This window comes from Trichechus manatus, unplaced genomic scaffold (genome assembly GCF_000243295.1).
Source record: "Trichechus manatus latirostris isolate Lorelei unplaced genomic scaffold, TriManLat1.0 scaffold00038, whole genome shotgun sequence".
NCBI classification, from domain to species: Eukaryota; Metazoa; Chordata; class Mammalia; order Sirenia; family Trichechidae; genus Trichechus; species Trichechus manatus.
In genome coordinates this window covers 12191947-12207905 of record NW_004443974.1, presented here as the reverse complement: position 1 = coordinate 12207905, position 15959 = coordinate 12191947, and the positions used below count along the sequence as shown (strand labels likewise).

Sequence of the window (15959 nt, the reverse complement as noted above, 5' to 3'; positions counted from 1 at the left end):
AAGTAATATCATTTACCTCTTAGAGCAAAGGACTGAGCCGTGTGGCTGGAATGCAGTAGGCAATTAGAAGATACTAGTCGTCATCCTTATTTTTATGGAGGATGCAAGAAGCAGCTCCATTTGACCTTGGACTTCCTCCCTCACAGGCCTGGTTGCCAGTCTGGAGGCCAAAATAGTAATGAAACAATGCCAGAGCCTCTGCAGGTTGACTGCAGACCTCGTACCCATTTTAGAGATTAGGTGACTGAGGCTTCAGTGGCAGAAGTAACTTGTCTGCACACATAGAACTGGGATTTCAAACCCCTGGTTTTACTGCCGCCCCAACCCGAGCAACTGCTGACAGCCTCTGCAGGTGTCTCTCCTGCTTGAGGGGAGGTTGCATTTCCTCATCTCTGTCCTGCTCACATGAGCGTGTACATAAGGGAAGGTTGTCGGGTAGAGAAAGCACTGAGCTCAGGTTAAGGGACCCGGAAGGGCAAATTGTAACCCAGTCTGTGCCACTGACCTACTGTGTAACCTGGGGCAATCCCTCTGCCTGTCTGTGCCTCAGTTTCCCCTTCTGTGTACAATGGGTGTGGTGGACCAAATTACTACTGTGTCCCTGATAAGTGACCATGCCTTGGTAGGCATAGAATCTGTGCCAGGCTCTGTGCCAAGCACTGGACCCTGCTCACAGAGAAGAAACTGAGGCTCAGCGAGTGAGTTCCCCAGACCAAGATCACAAGGTGGCCAAGTGGCCAGCCAAGAGTTGAACTGGGGTCTGAGTGGCCCCAGAGCCCACAGGCCTGACTACAGACTCTCCTACCACAGTTGCCAGGGTACCAAGGCTTATTACGACTGCCCTGCATGCAGACCTGGCTCCCCGTACCCTCCCATCTCACTGGCAAGACCCCCTGATAGCTGCTGGAGGCCTCTGGTGGCCCCTGGCCCAGTGGGCTCCATTCCCAGAGCCTGTGGTTTGCTCCCCAGACCTTCCAGATCCCACGGGCTTGCAGTCTTCCCCCTGTTCCCTGCTGCTGAGACCAATGAGGCAACCCAGAGGGGCTGGGACTGGGGAGGCCCGGGCCCCCGCCCCCTGCGGAGAGGGTGGGGAGGGTGGGGCTGTGGGAGTTTCACTAGTTTAAAAATACACAGAGGAAGCCAGCGAGAGGGCTTGAGAAAGGGGAAGGGGAGGTGGGGAGGCACATCACTGTTGATGTCCAGAGCCTCAAGTGGCCACTCGCCTGCTGCCCCAGGGCTCTGCACAGCTCGCCAGGATGACAGAGGGGCCCAGAAAAGCCAGCAAAAAGTTCAGTGAGTGCGAGACTGCCGCCTGTGCTGTCCTCCATCCCTCCGTCTGTCTGTCTGGGCCTCTCGCTGCATCTGTTTCTTTGTCCCTCTGTCTCATTTGTGTTTCTCTTTCTGTCCTTCTCTGTTTCTTTCTGGAGGTCTCTGCTTCTGGATCTCCACGTTGCTGTCTCTTCATCACTCTGGCCCAGTTTCTCTCTCTCTCTCCCCAGCTGGCTTGACTTCATCTCTGTGTTTCTCTTGTCTCTGTCTCTTTGGCCCATCTCTGTTTCTCTGTCTTTCCTCACCCCGCCTCTGGGTCTCTCCATCTCGCCCCATCTCTGTCTCTGACTCTGTCTAACCTCATGGCTGGGCAGGGAGAGATCTCCCTCCTCCTCCCTCTCTCCCCTCCCCAGGCTGGGTCCTTGCTGATCTCAAGTTGGGAGTTACTGGGGGAGGGGGGATACCATGGGATGTTGTCCCATGTCCCCACCAGCAGTGAGGCTGGGACACAACACCTGGGTGGAGAAAGAGCCCAGAGCTACTAACCAGGCTCCTGGGCCAGGGGCCACACCCACCCTTCCCTCTTCTGCCCCGGCTCAGTCCCCTCCTGGTCCAGTGAACTTCCACTGTCCCCTGAAACCTTTGATCTGACAGCACCATGGCGGGAGGCGGGGGAGTAGAATACAGGGTTATGTCCACATCCTACAGTCGGGACTAGAGGACTAGAGAGGGCCAGAGACTTGCCTGAGGTCATATGGGACCACAGAGCTAGGCTAGAATCTGCACCCCTGGACTCTAGGCCTCGGTTTCCCTCTGTGCCCCACTACTGCCTCTGGCCCGAGTGCCTAGGAGACAAAACAATTTGTGCTGAGAGAGGAGGCAGTTGATGGTTGTCCCTCTGGCCATGGGTACAATGTCTACCCCGCAGGGCAGCTGTCTGAGCACAGAGCATCAGCATTTTCTGACAGCATATCTCAGGACACAGAAGTGAATACCAGGCGGGGGTAGGCAGGGCAGGGAGGGAAGATCTGACCCAGGAGTCCAGAGACTGGGCCGTGGTCTAGGCTCAGCCATGGCCTTGCTATGTGACCCTGGGCAAGTCCCTTCCTGTCTCTGGGCTTTCTGTTGATGGGAGGTGTCTTACCTATATCCCAAAGTGACTGTGAGGACCTGAGGAGGTGGAGGTTGCCGATAAAGTGGAAAATGCTAGTTTTTCCATTTTGCTCATCTGGGGGCCGTTAGAAGGGAGGCTGAGAGGACGGATAGTCCCACAGCTGGCGGAGGAGAGAAGGGAGTTTACAAACACTCCTGCGGAAGTGAGGAGATGGTATCACTTGAGCACTGCTGCCTGAGTCAGGAATGTGGGCTCAGCTCACAGGAAGCAGAGAACCGCAGAGTGCAACCCTCAGGCCCCCAACACCCCTTTACATTTCATCCCCATCCCTGGTGCACAGAGACTCACTTGAGTGCCCCTCCTACACAACACACACACATGTACACACACGGGTGCCCACGCTTACACATACATGCTTCACCTATTGACTGTGTGACCCAGGGCAGTTCATTTCACTGTTCTGAACCTCAATTTTCTCATCTGGAAAATGGGAAATTAAGCTTGGCTCATTGAGTTATGCTGAGGATTCAATGAGGTAATGCAGGCAGCATGCTTGACAAATGCAAAGGTATTTATCACAATAATGATCACCATCATCATTATCTTCATTGTCATCATTACCTGTTAAGCATGTTACTTACATGCTTTACTTCAATCCTCCCACAGCTATAAAAGAAGGTAGGTATTATAACTCCCACTTTACTTATATGGAGAATGAGACTCAGAGAGGTCAAGGGACTTGCCAAAGGTCACACAGCCAGGATGTGAAAGAGCAGAGATTCAAGCCGAGGGCTGTGTGACTCCAAAGCCATGGTGTTATACCACCTCCTGAGAATGTGATAATGATCAGAGGGGGTTTCAATGAAGCCCTCCAACCTCCTTGGGCCCTCAGTAAGTGGTACTGAAAATATTTATTATTATTAGTGTTGTTGCTAGCATTGTCATTAATTCCTTTTCCTCTGCTCCTCCCACCCCTACCAGAGTTCTTCAAGTTCAAGGGCTTTGGGAGTCTCTCCAGCCTCTCCCGGTCCTTCACTCTGCGACATTCCTCATCCCCCATAAGCATCCAATCCCATCTGCAGCCTAACACCTTTGAAGCCACGCAAGATGACATGGTGACAGTTCCCAAAAGCCCCCCGGCCTATGCCCGCTCAAGTGACATGTACAGCCATATGGGCACCATGCCTCGCCCCAACACCAAGAGGGCTCGAGACCAACAGCCTGCCCGGGAAGCTCAAGAGGTGGGTCCTGAGCCCCACCTGGTATCCCGAGGTCTGCCAGACCCTCCAGGCCTGGAGGCAGTCAAGGAGGTGGTGGTGCAGGCCAATTCTCCCCTGGATGACACCCCAGCAGTTAAGCCCAATCCATCAGCAGTGGAGATCGGCCCCACGAGAAAGCCTGAGGACCCTAAAGTAGACATGGAAGAGGAGAGTGCTCCCAGGGATGTGCCCTCAGAAAGGTAAGTCCCCACCAGGCGCGGGTGGAGTGGGACCTACAGGGATGGTGTTTCCAGCCTCCTGCTGATATAACCCTGGAGAGGACCCCACCAACACACATATCTGGGTTAAAAAAAAGGAAAAGGAAAAGAAAAAGAAACTTACATGTTAACCAAGTGCTTACTACGGTCCGGGCTCTGTGCTGAGATTTTCACTTGTAATTAATTCTCAGAAAAAAAAAACTTCATTGAGGTGGTACTATTATTATTTCCATATGACAGATTCGGAAACTGAGACTCAGAGAGGGGAAGTCATTTGCCCTAGGCAGGCGGCACATCTAGCTAATGACAAAGTTAGGATTTGAACTGAGGTCCACCAGACTCCAAAGCTGTAGACAGTCTCCAGCATGAGCACTCAGCTGCTGGGCCAGCCCTGACCCCCGTCATGGATCCGTCCTTTGCTACCCCCAACTTCCTCACCGTGTTTAGTTCTGTTGGACAACATTGCTTAACCTGATCTAAAAAACTATTTGTCAACTTAACTTGGTTATAGGGTGCATTTGTTTCCTAGGCTGCCGTAACAAAATCCCACAAAGTGGGTGGCTTATAAGACAAGAAATTTATCGTCTCACAGTTCTGGCGGTTTAGAGTCCAAATCAGGGTATCAGCTATGTTGATTCCTTTGAGTGCTCTGAGAGGGAAACTTGCATGCCTCTCTCCTGGCTTCTGGTAGCTCCAGGTGTTCCTTGGCTTGCAGTTGCAGCGTAACATGGAGTCCTTCCTCTGTCTCCCTGTGTCTGTCTGTCTTCTCCTCCTTATAAGGACATCATTCATCTTGGATTAGGACCCTCCTCCAGTATAATGTCATGTTAACCTAATTGATAACATCTTCAAAGACGGTACTTCCAAACAAGATCTCATTCACAGGTACCAGGGGTTAGGATTTCCACATATCTTTTTGGAGGGACACAATTCAATCCATAACACAGAATGAGTTGAGTTCATGCAAAAATACAAATAATGATGATGTGGCAATAGCTCCCCTTCAGTAAGCGTTTTTACTGAGTTTCAAAACAAATGTTATCTCACTGAAAACTCTGTAGAAATTTCTGTTATTAGCCCTATCTTACAGATGGGAAAACAGGGACTCAGCCCAGGTTGTAGAGCTGGGATTTTAGCTGGAATCTGCCTGCCTTCTGTGGCCTTACACTTATCCATCACGTTGTACCAACCATCTTCTAAGCCTAGGGCCATTTTTTTCATGCCTCTGGGAGACTTGTCACCCCCAACCAAAGGAATCATCCAGGTTCTTTTGACTAAACCACACCAGTCAGAAGTGCCTGCTGTAATAAAGAGAAAAAACCCAGCTGAGCAAAAGTAACTCTAGGGTAGATTCTGGGACCTTTCTTGAGTGGCCTTCCCCTGAGACATCAAACAGCTTCTGTGCACTGGGCTGTAATCTAGTGGTGTAGACCCCTGTTCATTGGGGAGTGGAACCCTGTAAAGCTACACAGTGAAACCAGTTCAGTCTCGTCCTCTTACTACCTGCATGACCTTGGACAAGTCTGTTCCCCTCTCAGAGCCTCAGTTTCCTCATCTGAAAAGTGGGTATAATGATATCACCTATCTCATAGGGCTGTGGTGAGGATTCAAGGGTAATATACCTCCAAAATCTTAGCACAGTGCCTGGCACACCGAAATGCTCAGTGAATGGGAATGCTTATGATTATGATTAATGAAACTAATGCTTTTCCACCATCCCTGGCTGCCCCAGGCTCCCTTCTCCTGCCAAACCCTTCTAAATCTGGCTCATCTGGGCGTGGAGGAGTAAGCATTGTGTGTTTAGAGGTGAGGGCCTGATGGGCCTGTGGGGGTTTGATATACCCCGCAGTCTGAGATGTTCACTAGGAGCCTGGTCCTTCCCATCCAGCAACGCGGACAGCCTGGGGGAGCGGGGTGGGACGAAGGGGCGTGTCTAGGGGGCGAGTCCTTTCCCGTTTGTAGCTGTGGACCGTTGGGGAAGCAAGCTTTGGAGCCGGACGGAGAGAGGTGGATGGTGATGGGGTTTGTGCAACGGCGGGCGTGGCTCCCCCGCCCCCAACGCGGACGCATGGGTAGAGGGCGGAACGAGACAGGAGGCGGAGGGCGGTGTTTGCGGCGCAGCTTTCTCTGCTGGAGTAGCTGGCGGTGGAGCGGAACCCAGCAGAGGCCGGAGGGGCGTGCCCGGAGGCGTGGTCTACAGGTCAGACCCGCCCCCGGGCCCTGCCTGATACTCCGCCGCTCGGTGGCCAGAGAAAGGCGGGAGCCGCCGGGCTGAGGAGGTCCGGGTGTTGCTGGCGGCGACCGCGGGGAAATCATGACTGCAGTGGGCCGAAGATGCCCCGCGCTGGTGCCTCGAGGGTGAGTGACCCAGCTGGGCCGGAGGAGGGCCGGCGGGGACAGCAGTAGTCTGAGAGGGAAATCCGAGCCCCTAGGACAGCTGACAGAGCCCTGGTGGCTCAGTGGTTAAGTGCTTGTCTGCTAACCCAAACGTCCCTGGTTCGAACCCAACAGCTGCTACCGCGGGAGAAAGTTGTGGCAGTTTGCTTCCTCTGTAAAGATTTACAGCCTTGGAAACTCTATGCGGCAGTTCTACTCTGTACTATAGGGTCTCTGTGAGTCGGAGTCGACTGGAGGGCAATGGGTTTGGGAGTGCAGCTGACAAACCCAGGTACCGGTTTAGCGTCATGGACTTTTCTAAGCCATATTTCCTTGGGTTTAACGCTGTCCCCGCCCTGCCCTGGCGCACAGTGGGCATCGGCTCACCTACTCACAACAGCCTTAGGAATGAGGTACTATCATCATTCCCATTTTACAGATGAGGAAAGAGAGGTTTACATGCCCAGTTTGACGCAGCCGGCGTAGTGATTAAGAGCTCGGCCGCCAACCAAAAGGTCGGCTGTCTGAATCCACCAGCCATTCCTTGGAAACCCTATCAGGCAGTTCTACTCTGTCCTGTAGGGTCACTATGAGCCGGAATCGACTTAATGGCAACGTGTTTGGTTTTTTCATTTTAAAGAAAGTCAGAAACAGCTTTAATTCTGACTTCTAGGTCTATGCTCTTAATGACTGGACAACAGCAGGGTCAGGGCCTCTGAGAAGGTAGTCTTTAGGAACCTTGAGAATGCCAAGCCTAGGACCCAACCCAAGCCTTTCTCCCCTCTTGGGCAGAGGTCCTGGTGCTTCTGGAAGTGCCTCTGGCATCAGGTCTGGCCTGGAGCTGACTGAGGAAATGGAGAGACTCTGCCTCACTACCAGTCACCCCAAGTCTCTGGGAATCCTAGGGTGGTGGGGTTAGCAGACCAGATTGAGCCTTCTGCTGGTGTCCCTGGACCCAGTGTCTCACCTGCCCACCAGGCCAGGGACTGCCCAACCTTTCTCCAGGAGCCCTGTACCTCAGCCCTGCGCCCTGGAGTCAGGAGAGCTGCCTCATCTGGTGATCTCAGGCTAGTTCTGCCTCACCCTGAGCCTTAGTCTCCTCAGCATTCCAGATGAGTCAAAGATAGTCTCTGAGGATCCATCCAGTTTGAGGAAGACGGCCTTTGAAGAGTTACCTCTGAGTAAGACTAGGGTCTCCTTTCCTGTGGGTCCTGAGGGGTCATCCCAGTGGCTGCTCAGGGAGCAACCTAAGCTGGGGGAGATGATGTCATCCTCCATACCCCCTGGGAAACAGGGTGCACCTGGAGCAGGAGGAAGGAAGGGGAAGAGGTGAGGCTGCAGGAGTTTCCTGGTGCCCTGCTCCCTGCTGAGATCATGGGGGATGAGGAAGAGGAAGAAGGAGGGAGGAGAGGCCAACAGCACAGGGATGAAGGACCTTCAGCTACCAAAACTGAGAGCACTAGCCTAGCTCCTCACTGCTCCTCAAGCACCCTCAGCCTTCTGTAAGGAAACGGCAGGTCCCAGAGAGCCACTGGCAGCCTTCTTCCCACTCCCTGTCAGTCTGTTACAGAGGAGGAAACGGACACCCAGAGAGAGAAAGGAGGCCCCCAAATGGCTCCCCTACAGGAATCAGCAGACCAGGGCTCGCCCCAGAGATAATCATAACCCGTTCACAACCGGCCAGCCCACCTGGAGTGCACTGTCTAACACACGGTCCCTGCCAACTCCTGAGGTGGAGCCTTTATTCCCATTTTACCAGTGAGGAAACCGAGGCTCAGAGAGGGAAAGGGACTTTCCTGGGGTCACAGAGTGCCAGTGCCTGGATTTGATCCTAGATCTGACCCACTTCCAAGCCCAAACTCTTAACCACAAGGCCACATTTCACTTTCCGCATGTAAAAATCTAAAGCTTTTTCTACCATTACTTCAAATGACTCCCCATAACCCATTGGAAAGTAGGTAATAAGAGCCCCATTTTACAAATGAAGACATTGAGGTTTAGTGAGGTTATTAACTTGCTTGATATTTTATAGTTAGTGAATTAGAATTTTATTCATTTTAATATTCACTGAGATGCAGCTATGCCCCCCAGACACTGTTGTAGGTTGTGGGGAGATAACAGTGAACAAGGCAGACAAAACCCTGCCCTCATGGAGTCCCCATTCCAATGTGGAGGAGACAGATGGTAGGCAGGATAAGTGAGTTATCTAGGAAAAGGAGCTATGGAGAAAAATTAAAATTAAATGGAGGGATTGGTTATATAGGGATGAGGGTGGCTGGTCGTGGCAATTTAGAAAAGTTAGCCAGGAAAAAAGTCTCAGTGAGAAAGTGATGTTTGGACAAAGGAGATAAGGGAACAAATCACCTTGCTATCTGCGGAAGAGTGTACCAGGCTGAGGAACAGCATGTACAAAGGCCCTGAGGTGGGAGCATCCTTGTCTTGTTTAAGGAACTGCAGAGACCAGAGTGGCTGTAGAGAGCACAGGGGGTGTGTGGGAGGTGAGGCCAGAAAGGAAATGGGTTCAGAAAATGTAGGACCTGGAAGGTCCCAGTGAGGACCTGGCTTTGACTCTGAGTGAGATGAGGGACCTGCTCTGACTTATGTTTTAAGAGGACCTCTCCTTTTAGGAGGATCTAAGCACAGCTCTACTTTACTTCAAGGTGTCTCGCCCAAGTGTCCTTTGCCTCCCACCCAGAGACCCAGGCCCCTCCCAAGGGGCTCTCTAGCTGTGTGGAAGGAAACCGAAACTTGGAGAAGGGGCACCATATAGGAGAGCTGGGTCACCTCGTGTTGCCTCTGCTGCAGCCATGGTACCAGGCACTGAGAACAGGCCAGGAGCTCCCCCCACCCCCCATTTTCTTCTGGAATGTTGATTCTGGTCCAAGAATTCCCAACTCTTCCCAGAGTCCCACGACCCTCTCGCCCCGTGGAGTGACGTCAGCTGCCGGGCATCTGGTAGCGATTACCCACCAGGGGTGGGGGCTGTGGTGGGCCCAGCCTGTTCAGCCTCCTCAGGCTCCAGGCGGCTGGTCGTTGTCTTCCGAGGGGGCCCAGCTGTTCCTGGCTCTCATTTCCTGTGGAGACTTTCTCACAGTCCCCGAGACCCCTGGATGCCTCGGGCTGTGGGAACTGGGCTGGCTTGGGAAGGATGGACTGCCCTCCCTCCCCAGCTGAAGCCACATATCCCCCTAGACTTCCAGGGGACACTGTCTGCCAGATGCTGAACCTGTGTCCTTCACCTGTGTGGGGTGAGGGTTGGGGAGGACAGGAGTGGGATATGCTAGGAGCTCAGAGGCCTACTGACTCTCTCTGTGACCTCCAGCAAGTCCCTTCTCCTCTCTGAGCCTCAGTTTTCCCATCTGTATATTGGGGACAATAATGTACCAGCTTCACATGGTTGTTGTGAGGACTGGGTAAGATGTGGCAGGTAGAGCGTTTATCCCGGGCTTAGCTCAAGGAAGTCCAGTAAATAGGAGCTGCTCATGCTGTTATCACCACATCTAAGTTATAGAAGAGGAAACTGAGGCCTAGTGAGGGGAACTTGTCCAGGATCACATAGCTTCCTGCTTCCCAGCCAAGGGCTCTCTCCGGAGCCCCAGAGGATCTTTTTTCTGTTCCCCTCCACCCCATTTCCTCTTCCTGACATTGGTTCTGAGCCCCTAGTCTAGTTGAGTAGTATTTTTCTTGGCCCTCCCCTCCCCCATATTCTCTCCATCCCTACCAGGAGTAGTTCCCATTTTCCCGGGGAGCCCACACATGCAAGGAACAGAATGGAATTTAATGTCAGGCCAACCTGGTTCTGGTCTGAGCAGTTGTGTGCCCTCGGACAAGTTACAAGCCTCAGTTTTCTCCCCTATGAAGTGGGGCTTCAAGATCACAGGCATTCAGTCAGCACTCAGTAAATGCTCTTCCCTGGCAGGTTTTGAGTCTCAGCACCTCTCGGGACTCAGAATCCCCAGCTTTGTCCTGGGAAGAAAGGCTTGGCCTGCCTTCTCCTCATAGGATTAATGCCATTTCTTGAGCTCCTGCTGGCTAGCTCACTCCAGTCGGGAAAACTGAGGCCCTGGAATGGTGGAGAATGAGCAGGAATGTTGTCAGGACAATGGTGGCCCATTTTAGAGGGGGTGGGCAGAGCAGGGGCTAAAGTTAAGAGCCTTCCCAGCAGGGAGTCCCACAGGCCCCATGGCTGGGTGTCTCTGGAGAGGCGGGGCTTTCCACCCTAGCTTTTCTGCCCAGTGCCTTTAAGGACTAAGTAACTCAGAGCAGGTGCCTGGTGCTTCTCTGCTGTAAGTGAGCTAAGAAGGTCTGAGTGAAGGAGGGGAAGAAGCTTCAGCCCCAGGAGGGGCAGGATAGTAATCTTCTTGGGTGCAGGCTGGGGCAGCGAGGACAACCCCACATAGGCTAGGGAACCTTCTACCTCTCCTTCTCATATAATTCTTACAGCCCCTCTGGGGAGATAGTCATAATCTGCCCACTTCACAGATGAGGAAGTTGAGCCTTAGAAAGGGGAAGGCAGGGGAAGGGCAGTGGGAGAGCCGAGAAGCATCTGGCAGAGCTTTTTGGCACTCTATTGCCCCTGGGTTGGGGAGGTCTCCCATCAGAGCCATATGACCAGACCCTGAGGTCCAAGAGAACAAACTGGGGGATAGATAGAGGATAGGCAGGCAGCAGGCCTCAATCCTTGTGAGGGAGGGCCAAGGTGGAACAGGACAGTGGCCTCTCCCCAACCTTTCTCCTCTAGGATTCCTGGGGCAAGCTCACCCCTTCCTTCTGGGCCAGGATCAAAGCCCTGAAGGTGAAGCTCAGATTTAAATGTGCATTTGGGCAAGAAAGGCTAATAGGCTCTAATTACTGCTCATTAATCCAATTAATTAAGTTAATGTATGCAATAAGTGGTATCAGTTATCAGAACAAATCAGTTAATACAGGCAATTAAAGGGGTTGGTTATTTAAATAATTAATGCAGCTAATTAAGGGGACTGATTTAGCTGAATTGTCACTATTATTTATTAATTGATTTCACCATTAATATTGGAGGAGAAGTGCCTTTTAAGTCCAAAAATAAAGAATAAATAAATCGATTAATGGAGCTGAGTTTTTAAAAATGGATGCTTTGATTTCTGGATTTGATCATCACAATGGAAGGGACAGTTTTCCAGAAATCTCCAAGCAAACTGAGTACTGAGTTCTGAAGGCTGAATAGGAATTACTTTGGCCATAGGTGAGAGGGAAGATGCCAGACAGAGGGAACAGCATGTGGAAAGGCCCAGAGGCTGAGGGAGCAGAATTCTGGAGGAAGTATAAGAAGGCAAGAATGCAAGAAAGAGTGAAAGGAGAGAGGAGGGATGACTAGCAGAGGCCCTCACAGGGGACTGAGGACAAGAGGACTAGACTTTGTCCTCAGGGCTTCAGGGGGCCACTATGTTGTTCATTCATTCAGAAAGTATTTTTTGGATGCCTATAATGAGCACTGGTAGTTCGGTGGTAGAATCCTTACCTTCCATGTGGGAAACTTGGATTCAATTCCCAGCCAATGCACATCATGCACCACCACCACCTGTCTGTCAGTGGAGGCTTGTGTGCTGCATGATGCTGAACAGGTTTCAGCAGAGTTTCCAGACTGAGACAGACTAGGAAGAAAGGCCTGGCTATCTACTTTCAAAAATCAGCCAATAAAAACCCTATGGATCACAACAGTCCAATCCACCACCAATTATGGGGATGGCACAGGACTGGGCAGCACTTCATTCTGTTGTGCGTGGGGTTGCCATGAGGCAGGGGCCAACTCCATGGTAGCTAACAACAACAACATTGTGTGCGCAGCACTGTCTAGACACAGGTCCCTGCCCCTGTGGTGCTGATGTTATAGTAAGAGGAGATTGTTAATACATGAGATAAAGTACATGTCAGATAAAGTGCCAAAGAGAAAAATAAAATAGAGAAGGGAGATAAGGAGGGTTGAGAAGGTCATACTTTCAGATGGGATGGCCAGGGAATGAATCAATGGGGACACTTTAGTAAAGACCTGAAGGAGGGGAGGAATATCTGGAGGAAAAGTATTCCAGGCAGAGGGAACAGAAAGTGCAAAGGCCCTGAGGTGGAAAAAACAAAGTACAGCAAGAAGCCCAGCTTGACTGGAGCAGCGTTTTAAGTGAGAGGAGCATGGTTGAACATGGGGTTGGAGAGGTGATGAGGGGCCAGTTTGTATGGGGCTGTTATGAGGGCTTTGACTCTTACTCTGAGTGAAATTGGGGACCAGCTCAGTGGGTTTTGAGCTGAGGAAGGATGTGATCTGACTTTTAACAGAACCTCTCTGGCTGCTGGAGAGAGAAAAGTCACAGGGGGCATAGTTGGAGGCAGGGAGGCCAGTGACGAGATAGTGGCAATAGTCCAGGTGAATGATGGCAGTGGCTTGTAAGTAGATATGTCACATCATGTCTTGGAAACCTCTGAGTGTTGTAGGACGAGGCGATGGGGGCTGGAGTGAGGCCCCAGGCCCTGAGCTTCCAGGGCCCAGGCATCTGTCCTGAGTACCCTCCTTGGCTCTGGCCACCCCACTCTGGTCTAATCCCTGGTGTAGCCAACCCCTCCCCAAGGCTCTGCTCCTGCCCCTGGGAGCCTGAACGGAAGTGGACAGGAAGCCGGAGGAAGTGCTGGGGCGATCCCAGTGTCCTGGCCAGTATGTTCCCAGCAGCGGTAGGATTTCCGGGCCTGAATGGCCGGAAATGCTGGGATGGGACACCTCACCCGGGAAGAATGGGTGGAGATGGTCAGGAGGAGGGGTCCCCACCCCACCTCACCCTACCCGCTCTGCTCCTGGACAAAAAGAACCTCAATGTCTTTGGAAGACTACTTCAGCTAAGCTGCAGCTTAAGGGACTGTGGTTGGACCCTAGAACAGGGAAGGCTGTCAGATAGCTTCTCAGTGAGGAGCCCCTGACCTCAGGATTTGGGAAAATCTCAGGGAGGAATTCTGCCCTAAGAATACTTTACCCACTTTTTTTTTTTTAGCTCAACCTTCTTTTGTTTTAAATATTGGGTTTCTGTATTTGAAGAAGCAATTTCCCAATGTTCAAGTTCCCCTCCCCCATTTTGCAGATGGGAAGACCGTGGCCTATCCAGGCCAGAGAACTGGGGCCCAGGCTGGTCAGAATTAATGATAATGATAGTGGTTAACGCTGCTTGAGTGTTTACTATTCATGCATTCATTTAAGCAATGGAGCCCTGGTGGGGTGGTGGTTAACAGCTCAGTTGCTAACCAAAGGTCAGCAGTTCAAACCCACCAGCTGCTCCTTGGAAACCCTATGGGGCAGTCCTACCCTGTCCTACAGGGTCGCTATGAGTTGGAATCAACTCAGCAGCAACGGGGTTTGTTTAAGCAACATTTATTGAGTTCCTTCTGTGTGCCAGACACTGTGCTGGAAGATGGGTGTTTGATGGCAAATGAGACAAAGTCTCATGGAGGCATCAGATAACAGTAAATAAATAGATGTGAAGTGGTAATTTCAGGTGAAAGGAAGAGCCGTAAGGAAAATAAAGCAGGGTTGGGAACAGGGAGTGAAGGAGGACGGGGCTATTTTAGGTAGGGTGATCAGAGAAAGCTTCTCTGAGGAGATGAAATTAAGCAGTGCCTTGAATGAAGTGGAACACTGGTGTCACAGTGGTTAAGAGCTCGGCTGGTAACCAAAAGGTCAGCAGTTCAAATCCACCAGCTGCTACTTGGAAACCCTATGGGGCATTTCTACTCTGTCCTATAGGGTTGCTATGAGTTGGAATCGACTCGATGGCAAGGTTGAATGAAGTGGGAGGAAGGAGTGAGATGCATGACGATCTGGGGTAACAGCATTCCAGGCAGAGGGAACAGCAGGTACAAAGGTCCAGTGACAGGAAAAAGCTTATCAAGGAAGGCAGTATGGCTAGGGCAGAATGAGGGAGACATGTTGGGGAGTTGGTGCGGCAGCCAGTTGGGCACCAGGTTACACAGAGCCTTACAGGTTGGGGAACATACGACCCAGTTTATGCCTGTTGTTGTGGGATAATAATGATACCCAATTTACTATCTAGAGAAGAACAGTTCTGGTTTGGATGGTAAATTACATGCCCAGGCATTTACGAGCTACAGAAAGGAGTTTCGAATTTGTTCTTAGAGGGATGGGAGCCACTGGAAGGTTGGGGTGTGTGTGCCATGATCTGTTTAGATTTTAATCTCAGGCGCAGTCTGGCAGTGGCATGGAAACTGGCTGTGGAGTGTGAGAGCAGACACAGGGAGCCTGCTGAGAAGGTTGCTGTGTGCTCCATGATGAGATGGTTTAGACCAGGGCTGGGGCTGACACATGGAGAGAAGTGATCAGGATCTATTTTGAAAGCAGAGCAGCAGGACTTCCTGATGGATTGGATATAGAATGCGAGAGACAGAGAGGAGAAATGATGACCGCAAGGTTTTTGGCCTGAGCAACAGGAAGGATGAAGCTGACATCAACTGAGATGGGGAAGACGGCGTAGGGAGCACGCAGGGTGGGGAGGATCAAGAGTTTTGCTTTTGATAAGAAGTTCGAGATGCCTTCAGACATCCAAGGGGTAATGTTAAGAAGGCAGTTGGATTTATGAGTCTGGCGTTGAAGGGGTAGGTCCAGGCTGTATTAGAGTTGATGGCATTGAAGTCCATGGGCAGGGTGAGGTGGCTCACAGTGGAGAAGAATTATATTTGTTTGGCACTCTGGGAGAACAGACAAGGTGGCCAGCAGCAGCCACCCCTCTGGCCCCCCACCCCAGGCTCCATTCCAGACCCCTGAAGGCAGAGGGGATCAGTTCCCCAGCCTTCCATAACCAGCAGTGGCTCAGCAGTGTGCTGGGAGTGCTGAACCCCAACCTGGGGCCCTCCAACATTTAGTCAGGGAGAGGAGGAGGAGCGGGGTGGTGAGGTGGGGCGGGGAACCAGGCGAGCATGGAGTCCTGAAGCCAGGTAAAGAAAGTGATTCAGGAAGCAGGCACAAGGTTAAACATTTAACATCATTAGCTCCCTGAGTCCTTGCAGTAACCCGATGAGACTAATCACTGATTTACAGATGAGGAGACCTAGGCTCTGAAAGGTGAAGGGACTTGCCCAGAGCTGCACACACAGCTGGAGAGTGGAGGAGCAGGGTTTGCACTCAGGCCAGCAGACTCCAAAAAGCTGCAGTGCCCCCTCCTGCCTTCAGGGTGAGCCCTCTGGGCTCTGAGGGCCAGCACTGGCCCCAGCCAGGTGGGCAGAGGCTGGCAGCCAGGGGCCCAGGTAGGGAGGGGGATGCTCACGTCTCTTCTCTCTTTCCAGGGCTGCTGGGGAGCCGGAGGCTGGCGGGGACTACGTGAAGGTAGGAGGGGCTGGGCCGGGAGTTGGGGTTTGGTCCGGGAACACTGGAGAGCTCAGAGCACCTCCCTTTTTTGGGAACCCTGTTAGGAGCCAGACCTTACTGCCTGTTCCTAGAAGGAGAGAGTCTAGGGACTTGGGCAGTGCTTGGGGTCTGTTTCCACCCTAAGTAGCTTCTCCCCACATCTGTGATCATTCTCTCCTGGCCCCAAACTCAGGGCATCCCAATGCTTGTCACCGCCAGACTGTACTCCACCCAAGGGTGTCACCATGCAGAGGCTGTGACCCTCGAATCCCACCCAGTCTTTGAGCATCTACCATGTGCTGGGTGCTGGGACGTGGGAGCAGGAAAGGATGACTCAGTTCTTTATCGACAGA

The 15959-nt window shown here is 52.0% G+C and overlaps 1 protein-coding gene across 1 annotated transcript in view; it reads left to right on the top strand.

Annotated features, from left to right (window-relative positions):
• Nucleotides 1-1107: 1107 nt before the first annotated feature.
• SH2D3C (SH2 domain containing 3C) overlaps nucleotides 1108-15959 on the top strand; it is a 33151-nt gene continuing 18299 nt past the window's right edge. The window contains exons 1-3 of the mRNA XM_004375694.1: nucleotides 1108-1293; nucleotides 3365-3842; nucleotides 15546-15585. Coding sequence (XP_004375751.1) covers nucleotides 1257-1293; nucleotides 3365-3842; nucleotides 15546-15585 — 555 coding nt within the window. The 5' untranslated portion in view covers nucleotides 1108-1256. The remainder of the gene's footprint in view (nucleotides 1294-3364; nucleotides 3843-15545; nucleotides 15586-15959) is intronic.